Source organism: Gavia stellata, chromosome 11 (genome assembly GCF_030936135.1).
Source record: "Gavia stellata isolate bGavSte3 chromosome 11, bGavSte3.hap2, whole genome shotgun sequence".
Lineage (NCBI taxonomy): Eukaryota > Metazoa > Chordata > Aves > Gaviiformes > Gaviidae > Gavia > Gavia stellata.
This window is the reverse complement of record NC_082604.1, coordinates 13,494,260-13,507,183: the sequence shown is the minus strand read 5'-3', so window position 1 is coordinate 13,507,183 and position 12,924 is coordinate 13,494,260. Positions and strand designations below refer to the sequence as shown.

General features: G+C 37.3%; 1 protein-coding gene across 1 annotated transcript in view; it reads left to right on the top strand.

The window, feature by feature from the left end:
- SLC9A9 (solute carrier family 9 member A9) overlaps positions 1-12,924 on the top strand; it is a 210,680-nt gene that overhangs the window by 87,251 nt on the left and 110,505 nt on the right. Inside the window, exon 9 of the mRNA XM_059822852.1 lies at positions 7,867-7,955. Coding sequence (XP_059678835.1) covers positions 7,867-7,955 — 89 coding nt within the window. The remainder of the gene's footprint in view (positions 1-7,866; positions 7,956-12,924) is intronic.

Sequence of the window (12,924 nt, the reverse complement as noted above, 5' to 3'; positions counted from 1 at the left end):
ATCATTTCCAGTCTTTTCCAGCTTACTTGCTTTGCCCTTTGTCTTACTTAATGCATACATCATCATCATGACATTTACAGTTAAGTGTGTCTATCCTCAAAAGCAATCACTAGAATTAAGAGAGCATCATAACCATGCAATTATGCTGCTGGACCACTCCATTCAATGAACTAAATTCCTAGTTTGAAGTCTTTGACTTCAGTAGACTTGCTTCAAAAATTAACTCGATCCATTGTACATTTACGCCTATATTCATCTTCATTTTCCTTGGATATTGTGTTTCCTCTGTTCATCCCTTCTAAATGAACTTCAAAGGATTAACACTAGACATCAGTATTTCCCTGTAGCTATTAAGTAATGTAATTGCAAAATAATTTTATTCTTATAATGCTTTCCACAGTCGTTCTTCAATCACTCAGAGCCTTTTGAAGTCTAATATTGAAGTTTGTCATAATTTATAAATAACAGGCTGCACTCTTTTCTGTAGGTATAGTAGGTGTTAGAGCTCACTTGTTTTACTTGCAGATTTTTTGAATGAAGTGTGAATGGAGAGTAGTACAGGTCAACATTTTATAAAATATTTTATTCCTCTACCTCAAGATATCCCATAATATATAACACACAATAAATGGGCCTGACCCTGGCTGAAAAATGGATGTGATCAAACCAGCAAATCAAAATAAAAATCTGGGATGACTACACAATTATTGTTATACTGATAACTGTAAATTATAAATTAATGTTGTGGTTATTAATTTTATAGCTATTTCATCAAGCTGTGACATATGCATGATAAATTGATTCTTATACAGTAGAATCTAATTTGTGTGCACTTTCTGATTTGCCTCAAAGTATATCATTCCTGACTGCCGAGCAAAGTTGTAATAACAGAGTACTATAGTAAAGTCAGCTTTTATTTTCAACCTTTATTACAGAATATTTACTAGTAGGCCATGAAAAAAATCATAAATAATTTAAATTAAACACTTGTCAAAATAAATGAGGAAAGTACATCTTGTGTTTATTGATTGCTTGTTCTCTTGCTTTATAATTAACAAAATTTGCTGATTTTTAACTGATCACTCAGTCGTTAGTCTGTGAAAGATTCCATGATGTACACGGGCATTTAATGTTCACCTCAGTTAGAATCTATTTACAGCTGTTTGAACGTAGATATTCAAATAAAAAGAGATTCAGATACCCGCAAAAATGCACTCAAATATAAGTATGTAACTTTATTTGAGTTTATGTATTCAATTAAAGCATACTTCAAAGTCATATAGAATTTATCAGTGTAAAAGCATCAAAATTATGGACAACCACCTCTGGGTTTACATGCCAAAGACCTGAGCTATGAAGCTAAGGAAGACAATAGGTCTTGAAGGAAGAAATGTAGGAGGGGATCGTCTTTGTTCCTTTACTGTTTTTCAAAGCCCAGCCCAAAATGATTGTTTACTGATCATTATAAAGGAAATAGCTTGTGATAATAAATTACTGCTGCTTCCTCACCCTCGGCAGTTCTTGTCTGAACATTTCATGATATGTCTGACACCTGCCTTCTTATTCAGGGGCTCACAGGAGAGCACAGTCTACTTAGTGAGAAAGCTTTTCCTCCAAAGTATTTCCTCCAGCTTATTATGACTGATGTATCCAGGACAAGTCCAAAGATATGGTCTCTCACTGGGGCAGTTTTGTGCTACCTTTGCATTTAGGACATAGCAAGAACAAGTATCACCAATTTCCATTTCCTTTAGTACTGCTGACAAAGTCCAATTATTCTCGAGGCTGTTCACTGTTCCTATCTGTTTGCTGTAATTTGTCATGGATCAATCATCTACCTCATTGGGTTTTTTTAAATGTTGTGACCAGTTGTTCTTCTTGTATCACTCTCAGAAGGGATCTATAAAAACATTTCTGTCTGCTGTTCTGAGCACTGTGAGCACAATGCGGGTTGGTACCTGATAGGCTTTAGTTCCCTGGGCTGACGTTATGCCATAAAAGGAAGTTATTCTGGGCTTTATATTCCCAACTTTGTCGTTTTCTTTCCTTTATTGATAAGGAATGTGCCATGTTGTGTCATACAGAAAAGCAGGTAGACTCCTCCCGGTAATGAGGGAGAAGGGATAGCTTGGCTTCTACGTCAAAAGAAAACAGACCTCAACTCCATTAAGCTGTAGTTCTGTCAATCCTAGGAGGAAAGGATGAAATTTGGGTCTAATTAGGAAAGCAGGCTCTTCATAGATAAGAAGATGGCAGTGCAGATGGCAGATGCTGTGCAGAGGCAGATGACAACTGGGCAAGTTTACCGCAAATTACTAATCCATTACTTGCCTGTAGGACTTCAGAGATGGCTCTGTGTGATCTATGTGGTATTCTAATACAGGGAATGTCAGGTGGATCCTGTACTTCAGAGGATGGTGTAGACATACTTTGCTGACATATAAGCCAGATCCAATACTCTGTGCAGTTTCAGTTACCCATTCGCCTTTTCAACAGCATCACTTGGCCAGATTATGCACACACTTGAGTCAGTGCTTGGGTCTGGCTAACTTAAGTCCTGTTGTAAGTATAGCCTTTTAAGACAGTAAGGGTACAAGAGAAAGTTGTTTGCTTTTAGAGAAAAGTACATATTCTAGCATGGCATTAGGCTGAGATTGATGATGAGTTGCATAAAATTATAGTGAAGTCTTATTGCTAGCGAATAGGGTCAAGATAAACAGAGTAAGCTCTCCTAGTGTGTCCAGAATAAAACCTGGTGTGTCTCACTGTAGGAGTTGCAATCTAAATTGAACGCAGTTGTTCATTTGGGGTTACAAAAGTACGACACTGATGCTCACGTCTCACTTGAAACAGCCAGGTGTAATACTAATGATTATTCCTCAGATGAAGGCCTAAAAGATTATCTCAGCTCTGTTTTTTGTTGCTTTCTGTCATTTCAACATAAAATCAACCTCAGACAACTCCAGAGATGAAAGCTTCATGAACAAAGCACCAGCTTTGGTTCTGCATTGGCCCAGGTCTGGTGAAAGAAGCCTTGAATCTTTGCTTCGGTGTCAAAAAAATTATTAGTCACACTTCATACCCTCAGTGAAAACAGACTGACTAGGGATATTGTTGCTACTGGTTTTATAGTCTTATTACTGCAACAATTTGATGCAGAAGACAGTGCCTCATTTCCTGCCACTCACACATTCAGTCTGCACTGGGATGTGCCCAGTAGGCGCTGTGGAGGTATTCTAGCATAAATATGACTCGAAAGTAAATGTTATCTGATTTAAATAATTTGTCTATTACCCAGTCCTCATTGTTCTCTTCTCCCCATATTTCACTGCCTTTGATAAAAGACCAGTTCCTGTTTCTTGTTGTACTGTGGGATTTGCAGTATGTTGTGCATCATTAGAGAGGCATCCCTGAAGCTCTGGAATGCTTCGAAGCTGGGATAAATATCAGTCAGTTTGCCTATAGATCTTTTCAAATTAAGTTATACATTTCTATCCACTCCCTTGCTTCCTTGCTTGGTAGAGGTTTGGGGCTTTTTTTCCTAAATCGCTTTTTTTACCACTAAAAGACCTGACAGCTAGAGACATAATGTCAGTTTTATTGTCTCAGATTAGCAAATTCTGAAGTTTAAATTGTGGGCAGTCACTTCCAGGTTTGCATTAAAAGCATACTACACATGCTGCCCTTCTCTGACAAAAGATAGACTTTCTTCCAGTTTTTCTCTTGGCACCAGATACTGAAAAGCAAGGGTATGTTTCCTTTTGCCTGTTTGTGAAATGATCCAAAAAAAAAAAAAAATATTTTGTCTTTCAGTCACAATACAGGAATTATTTTTAGATTAACACTTAAAAATTAATGCTCACACTATTATGTTAATGTTCACACTGTCAGCAAAATACTTTTAAAGATATAAGTTATTCCTTTATCCTATATTACCATTTGATATTACTAGCTTTTGTCCTAGCAATGATTTCAACTACAACTAATGTAAGAATAAGTTCTTTAATTTATAAGCAGCTAACAAGCTATCACTATTTCTCTGTTACAGAAGGAAAAAAAATAAAACAGTAGGCTTTTATTTCTAATAAAACCTTTTCAAAGAGGTTGAGCTGCAGCTGAAACTTTACTAGTGACTTTACTAGTGACTATCAACACTTTACTGTGAGGTTTCTCATTTTTCATATTAAGTGAAATATTTCTGTAACTGTATTTATAGACACAAGTGGCTGTTTTGCACTTAACAACTGATCACCTATTTCAACTCAAAACTTTCCCTGTTTACTTTAGGTTAACATTCTTCTCAGCAATTGTCGTACTAAGTATCTCAGTAATTGCTAAATTTGCCACTTAAAAATGAAACCATGTAAGGGCACTGAAAAAGTGAGCTGAGTCTCCAACACACGAAAATAAAGCACTGAGCACTAAGGACTGGTAAAAGGACCATCTCAATTTATCTGCCTCCCTGCATCTAATAAATTCTGTTTACAATTCTAGTATTATCATATTTGATCTTAGCTGTTTTGCTGTGAAAGAAAGACTGCAAAAATCTAACAACCTAATTTATGTGCCATACACGGTCCATACAGTATTTTGCTACCCAGCTAACTTCAGCTTTAATAGTCTTAGAAAGAAATCCAGATTGCTTTTTTCTTCTGACTAAGAAGTTCTGTGTTTGCCTCTTTAGGTACTTCTCTTTCCTTTGTAGTTGCATTAACATGTAATTGGTCATTACTCTTAAGTAATCATTTTTATGGAAATGCATTACAAACAGTTTTCTCCAAGCTTTTTAATTAAGCATTCACTGCGAGAGGCATGGCTGGTACATATTAAGCCTTCAATTGTAGCAATTGAAATATGCCACTGCATTCCCACAGTCTTCCCTGGAAACAGGGTATCTGGTTTCTACACTTGTATAATTGCATGGTTCAGATCATTTATTCCTATTGTAAAATCAGATTTAGGCCGTTTTATTCCTCATGTCACTCTCTGTTCTCTCACTACCCATAATTAACATTTCTTAGCAGTCAAAAAACACTTCATAATCATAGTTGAATTTAATAGTCAATTTTAAAAATGCAAGACTTGGCATGATGATGATTCATGTGGAAGAAAGTGAATCAGAAACTCTTATCTCCATTTCTGTTACTGAGCCTGGAGCTAGTGATGCTTAGCAACATTACTGATTGACTATATTTTTTAACTGAAATTGCATTGTTTGAGCATCCCATTGCATATTATTAATGGCTTGAGAATTTTTAAACTCCCCAGATCAGTTCTGCACAATCAAATACAGTTACTGAGAAAAAAGACTTATACTCATTTAAGAGAACAATTAGACCTCACAAAAAGATGAACTTCCTGGAATATATTTAGGCAGTGACAATCTCACTAGTACCCACATTATTTGCTGCAAATAAAAGTCTTAGTGTAGTTACGAAAAAAATAAATACCAAAACAGACATAAAAATATTAATATTAAAAAACAAAGACACAGCGGCTAAAGCTCAGTGGAATTTCTTTTGGCTGCAGAGACTGTGTTCTGTAGAAGTAGTACAGGTAAATTTACAATATAAAGAGCACCCAGAAGCAAAGAAAATGTCCACAGTGGTTTGTGGGAAAAGAAAGATTTGCTTTCTCATTTTCTTTCTGATGGCAGTTATCCCTTGTGCCAAATTAATCTCAGAATTTTCTACTCCATACTTTTTTCTGCCATCGAAGGCATATTAATTCCAGGATTCAGTTCTTCCCAGAAACAAGAGAGGCTTGAAAGTAAAGAAAGTTGGATTTTGTTAGACAGTATTTTCACAGTCAGAAACTTGAGAAAGACATGGTAAGGTAATAATTACTTTAACTGGCATGTGGCAATGTGCTGTTCCACACACACACACACTCCTCCAAATGAAACAGTTTCAGCGTTGTCTAAATTTTTACTTTTCCATGTTTCCTTATCTATACCTTGCTTTAGGGGAGGAGGATATTTCACCTACCTCCAGGGCCCTCTTCCTGCTAAAATTCAAACATTTAGAGGTTTGGCTAAGCCTATTAAAGAAACTATTGAAGCAACCGCACTTTCACCTGACACTTGTTCAGTACATTACCATCCATTTTTCCTGTGACTGTGTGAAGCCTGGCCTGTTTCTATTAATCCTTTTGAAGTAACAAATTTGTTTCTATTGGGTTTGCTGTCCTAAAGCCTGCAGCACTGTAGGTTCTGCCCCCTTACTGAACCTCTTCTTGCCAGCCTTTGTAAATTCAGGAGAGTCACCATCCTGGAGAAGCTGGAAGAAGCCTTATCCAGTTTCCAGTCCAGGACTGAAGGCACAGACTGGGATTATTTTGCTTCTAGTAGAACTGCTTTATATGTTTCAGTTCATGCTAGTTTAACCCAAAAAATGCCTAGAAAGCTGCTACACAGTCACATTGCAAGGATGGATATTGCCTAAACCTGGACAGGTATGTTTTTGCTTGCTTTGTTCCCTCAATGTGTTTCCTTGTATTCAGCAGTGTTATTTCAGTACGTGGGCAGCCTATGAGCTAAAAATTACCTAACAATTTGCAGAGCAGCCCATGAGGAAGCAGAACTAAAACGCTAATTAGGGCATGTTGTAGCTCTTAGACAGGAGGCAGTGGGTAGAAGGGCTGAAAGGCACAAGAACTAAAGCACTGTGGGGTAGATGGTGGAAAACTGCCTGTACGTGAGCCCCGGAGATCACAGGCACGCAGTGATCACACTGCAGGCTGGCTTCGTGCAAAACCAGTTGTTGCTCATGTGGTGTGCATCTAGGAACGGAGCAGAACTTGCATGCTCCACACGCTTCAGGAAACGTGTGTGGACTTTTTCAGGGGAATGATGATTGTAATGGACATGAACAAGCCCTGAGCTGTTGTGTAAATAATGATCTATGTAGACATGCCCCAAGTTTAAGAAAAGCACAGAGCTTTCTTACTCCATAGGCATTTACCTACGGTTACTGGTGGACACTTATTTTTGGTTTTCTATTTTCTCCCTGTTTAATTTTCCTTCTGCCTTATCTGTGTCCAGAGCTGACAGGAAATTGCAGTTACAATCTTATCAGCTGCTTTAATTACAATACTGCATTACAGTGATTTTACTCAATGATTCTAGTGAGTTAGGACCAGGGCCAGGGAGGAAGTATTGAAAAGTAAGAAATGTCACTACAATACAAATTTATTATTATTCCTGACAAACCTGCTGCCCTGCTCCTCAAGACCTTCCACAGGCTGTGAAGTATAATTACTGCCACATGGCTACAGTCATTGACCTACTCATTCTGAGCAATGCAGCTTGCACCCTCCAGAGCACCATTTCTAAGCAATATGTTGCTGTCCACCTTTCACATTGTTACACACTGCTTATGATAAGGCTAACAATCAGGCACAGATTGAAATTACTTTCCCCTGTTGCAGTCATTCAGTACCAAGCGCTCTCAAACCATTTAAATGTAATAAAATTATTTTTTCCTTTCCTATTCCGTCTCTGCCAAAATTTTTAAATAGTCGGAAGTCATTCATATTACAGTTATATTAGTCTTGCCTACCTGTCAGTCAGATTATGGTCAGATGTTACCATGTATTAATTCAAACAAATTTTCTAGAGTTTTGGGCCAAATACACAACAGTGGAAATGCTATGAAAGCTTGATGGACCAAGTAGAAGATTCAAGACCTTCATGATTTTTAGCAAAGAAAAAAACTCTAGTTTATTTGAAAGATGCTCTTCTAAAACATATGTTAAAGTTCTTCTGTTATAAAATGCTGTTAACAGTCTAATTACCTTTTTTATGCAGCCCTTTGACAAACCTAAGAACATAGAAGCAGCTAACTCTGTTTTTTCTTTGAATTTCAGGTATTGTTGCAGTCCTTTTCTGTGGAGTCACACAGGCCCATTATACCTACAACAATCTGTCACCAGATTCCAAAATGAGAACTAAACAGGTAGGGCATGGAAATAACTGACTTTGTGTCTTCAGTTGGTGTAAGGAATAGACAGAGGTACTGGAATACAGCTGGATGGGATTTCATTAATGCAAAAGAAGAGGCTTATGTCTTCATTAGGGGAAAGACTGGAGATTTTGCCAGGAAAACGCTTATTCTCTGAATAAGCAAAAAATATAAGAATCTGTTCTTCCTAAGAGACCTGAAATGTCACTAGAGGGGATGAAGTGTAAGGAGATAACAGTTTATACTAGCTTCCATACAAAAATGCTACGAAGTTAAGGAAATCAAAGAGCTCTGGTAAATAAGAGATAAGTCATCTGAGAGATTGGATCCATGTGGAGTTTTGCAAAGGGACTGTATAAACTGCAGTCTGGCCTACAGACTTGAGCAATGACATCATTTCATTTCTGCCTCATTAAAAATCTGACATAATTAGAAAGGGTGATTTTTTTTCCATTGTGTTATTTAGAGTTTAGAGACAAGAGAAATTTGGTCATCTTATTTTTGTTTGAACAGGTGACTAGTGCAATTGTAATTGTTTTTTAAAACTTTGGGCTGTTCTCAGCACTAGATATATGGCATTGCAATGTTCAAAATACTTTTCAGCACAAGGAGTAATTTTATACTACCTTGCCACTACCTAGATCCTGTGAGAAGTCATTTAAATGCAGTTTTCTTCCCTTTTAATATTGACTCGTATGTCCCAAGAATCCCAGATTGTAGAAAATCTATCTCCTAGAACAAAATGTAAACATATGGTCCAAGACTGTAATTCTCGTGATGCAACCTGGTACCTTTTTCAGCAATTTCTCTGGTTTACACATTGGAAATTTTACGTAGAAAATTTCATCGCTTCTTGCACATCTCAATTGAATCAAAAATCCAATTTTCTATCAAAAACAGTTTGATAGAAAAAATACTGACTACAGTATCAGTTCAAATGTCAGACTCTCTCAGATTTTAAATCACAAAAAAGTTTCTGGTCAGTACTTCCAGAATAAAGTGTTAGCTATTGAACAGGATGGGTCTTCTCAATTGCATTTCTTCATACCAGCAGAGGCTGATGCTTTCGAAAAGTATTCCAGCAGAGAACAAAAACCTTTCTCTGATAACTGTATCATAAGGGAACAAAATTTATATCTACTATAGAATTGTTTCTATTTTGCAGAAATACTGAATTGCATATGCCATTACTACCCATGCATATAACTGTTAAAATTTGAATACAAAGCTTTTTCAGGGATTCGTCTGCATGATTTAGTGATGCATAGCCTCAGAGCGAAAGAGAAAAAGAAAGGCCATGGTATTTTTAATTACATATTAACCTTTTCAACTACAGAATTAACTAACATTTCATTTAAATGAATACTGGTTTTGTTCGTGTTTACTCTTTCCTTCCCTCCCATTCAACAGTGCAAAACAAAATAGTGAAAATAAACTGAATCTACCCTTGAACACACAGCAAAGGGATTATGTGTTTCTCTATGGAGCTATGAGTTTTATGCACCCCTTCTATTCTGTTTTTCTCTTCCCCTATAAGCTCTTAATCCTCAGCCTCCTTTACAATATGGCTCAAAAATTGTTGTTAAATTCCTTTGAATTCTTCTAATATATTTTTCTAATCCAAAGATTACGCTTTCATATGCAGCTGTTTCAGTGAGACCTGCACTGCCTCTTTCTTTCTCTCCCCCCAAGATTTCTCTTCAAGCAAATTTACTAAGCCACTCACTTGGCATTCTCATAATCATATATGACTTCAGTGCATTTTAAATGAATATTGTTACTCAGACAGATGGTTTCACTCGCAATCTAAGTCATTTTTATTACTTATTACTGGCCAAAATCAAGGGCTTTTCAGTTCATTTCTAGAATTATTCCAAGGCAGTCTCTCTCTTTTGTTACAATATGACAGATCTTTCAATAAGGACTGGTGAACTGTAATGCACACTGACAAAACAGTGAGTCAAGGCTGAAGCTAAAGCTAACAAAAAACATGGAAATTAGATTTAAAACTGTAAATCAGACTGTGAAATTGTGTTAGCTGTTTTTAAACAAATGCTTTTTCTCTACTGCTTTGCATAATTTTCTTTACATTTTTTACTAGCTGTTAAAATTTCATAGCTTGATGGTAAAATTCAGTATACAATGATAGAGGTGGTGTTTCTGGCCATGATGCTGAGTTCTGCATTTCTCATAATACCTCATCATTTGCTTTAAAGGAATACAGAAGAAAAAAAAGGCTGGTATGATTTTCTTCAGATATTGTTAAAAAATGAAAATTTATCTACAGTTCTTAAATGAGAATTTAAGAATGTCTATTAAGAATGCCTATCAAATGATGCAATGTAATTATTAGTTCCCATGTAGCCTTTATTATCCAGTCAACCACGGTTTAACATTCCAAGAAAGAGAAATATTAGATTTCAAGCATCTGAAACTTACAGAATCTGAAAGTATAAAGTAACATAGATCTTGTCACAAACAGTAGATTATTTTAACACTGTCGTAAGAAAAGTAAGATAACAAAGATTTAGTGAAAATGCAGGCTTTAGAGGGTTTTCATTCAATCCAATTATACCAATTCTCACTAAGTATTTATAAATATTCTCTCTGTGTGTTTTTATTGTTTATTTTTAACATGAATGATGTTTTATGGCAGTATTTTTATGTTATCATCATTGACCTGACTATGGTCATAGTGATTTTAACGTTAAAATTGACACTGCCATCCATGGGAACAAGGTTAGATCAAACAGAGTGCTCCTGAGTTTCATACATTTAAAGTTTAATTTATCTAATATATCTTTAGTGAAGGAGAAGATGAAACTGCTAGGACCTGATCGAAAGCTATTTGATTCCGTGCAGCTTTCTCTAGAATTATTTACAGCTGCTAGTATAACCTCACGTTATGCTGCAGGCAAACAGTTGCTTCTAAATCTTGGGACATTACAGTTCAGATTTTACATTAGGTTCTTCAGATGTACAGTTGGGTTGGGTTGATTTGCTCAGTGACAAGTAAGTCAGTGGCTGGGCAAGGTGTTGCTAGATAAATAGAAATTACTGTTTTGTTGAAAGCGGACAGACTGTAAATCTGTACAGGTCAGCTCTAGAAAGGAATGCATGGACAATACTGTGTTATCTACAGAAAGAGAAGACATTCCTTGCCATTTTTTTCTCTCTGCCCTCTATCAGTTTCACTCAAATGCCAGGCTAAGACCAGCACAGTTTCCTAGTGGTGGAGTATTAAGAGAAGCTTCTCACTTTCTCTAGTGGCTATAAATATTATCCATCATACGTAAGAATTATATCATTTTCTGGTTATGTTCCTTTAACTCCAGAGAACAGTCACAGCGAACAGACCAGGGAACAGGGCAATACCTCTCTTTGGTTAAGTGTGCAAGGCTATGGAGAATTCTGCTTTCAGACAAAATACAGTGCCAGCAAGTTATAAATTCTGGAAAGGGAATTCTGAAACACATCTCCTATGGAAGTAGAGCCAGGGAATTACTAGAAGGCACAGGAAAGCACGTCCAACCAGCAAGGGGGTATGTCACATACTGTTCTGCCTGTCTCCATTCATTCCCCCAGTCTAACCCTTGTTTACATAGTCGCCTCTGAAATAGTTGTGTCTAACAAGCTCGTGAAGGTTACTTTCTCAAATTACGTGTAATAGCCTTTCTAACCACATTACTAGTTAAACAGTTAACTCACATTTTTTGCTGATCCTGATAGCAAACCCATTAGGGAACACCTGCCTTATAGACAAAAGCTTCTGGCCTGATTGTTCAGCTGCACTGGGCATGCAGTATGCACAAGATGCCACATCAAGATTGCTGCGATCCTTCACCTCCAAGGTTTACACAAGCTTGAGAATGGGGTAAAACAAGAGAACTCAGTGCTGCATAACTTCCGAGTAACTTTACCAAAGCACTTAGTCTTACTAGGACTGCTTGAGCAAATTAACTTACACTGAAGGACTGAAAGTTCAGACTGGTCTTTGAGCTTTGCTCACTGATGGACATAGTACTGATTGCTTCAAATTTTAATTTCCACACTATTTTATCACTTTGCTGAGGACCAGCTAATATCTCATGGAAACCCCTTGAAAATACATTAAGTTTTCAACACTTGCTTAGCTCATTTATGATACAGCTATACATTTTCCAACAAGGAAACAGGCTACGGATCAATCAGCGGATTGCTGAATCATAAATTGAGCTGTACTCTGGACATTTTGGTGTAAAAGGGTTGTGTTTATAAGCATATTAATTTAATGCTAATTAATCATATTAGTTTAAATAGGCTGACAAAACAGTCATGAAACATATTTTTTTCATTCCTCAAAAACTGTAAATCAGATCATTATAGTCTCTTGACCCTTATGTGTCACTGAATAGCCTCAATATGGACTTTAGACTTGATGCTGTTCCATCCATAATTATAGACTCACTTCTGAAGCAAAATGGAACAGGAGAGTATAACTTAAAAAGTAAAGTAGGGCAAGCTGAGGTCTGTAACAAGTGGTGTTCCCCAGGGGTCAGGTCTGGGTCCAGTCCTGTTCAATATATTCATCAATGACCTGGATGAAGGGATAGAGTGTGCCCTCAGCACGTTTACTGATGACACAGAACTGGGAGGAGTGGCGGACACACCAGAAGGCTGCGCTGCCATTCAGCATGACCATGACAGAGAGGAGCCTTAGGAAATTCAACAAAGGCAAGTGTGTAGGGTACTGCACCTGGGATGGAATAACCCCATGCATCAGTACAGGTTGGGGGCTGACCTGCTGGCGAGCAGCTCTGTGGAAAGGGACCTGGGAGTCCTGGAGGACACAACAGGATGACCGTGAGACAGCAACATGCCCTTGGGGCCAAGGAGGCCAATGGTATCCTGGGGTGCATCAAGAAAAGTGTGGCTGGCAGGTCAAGGGAGGTTATCCTCCCCCTCTACTCTGCCCTGGTGAGGC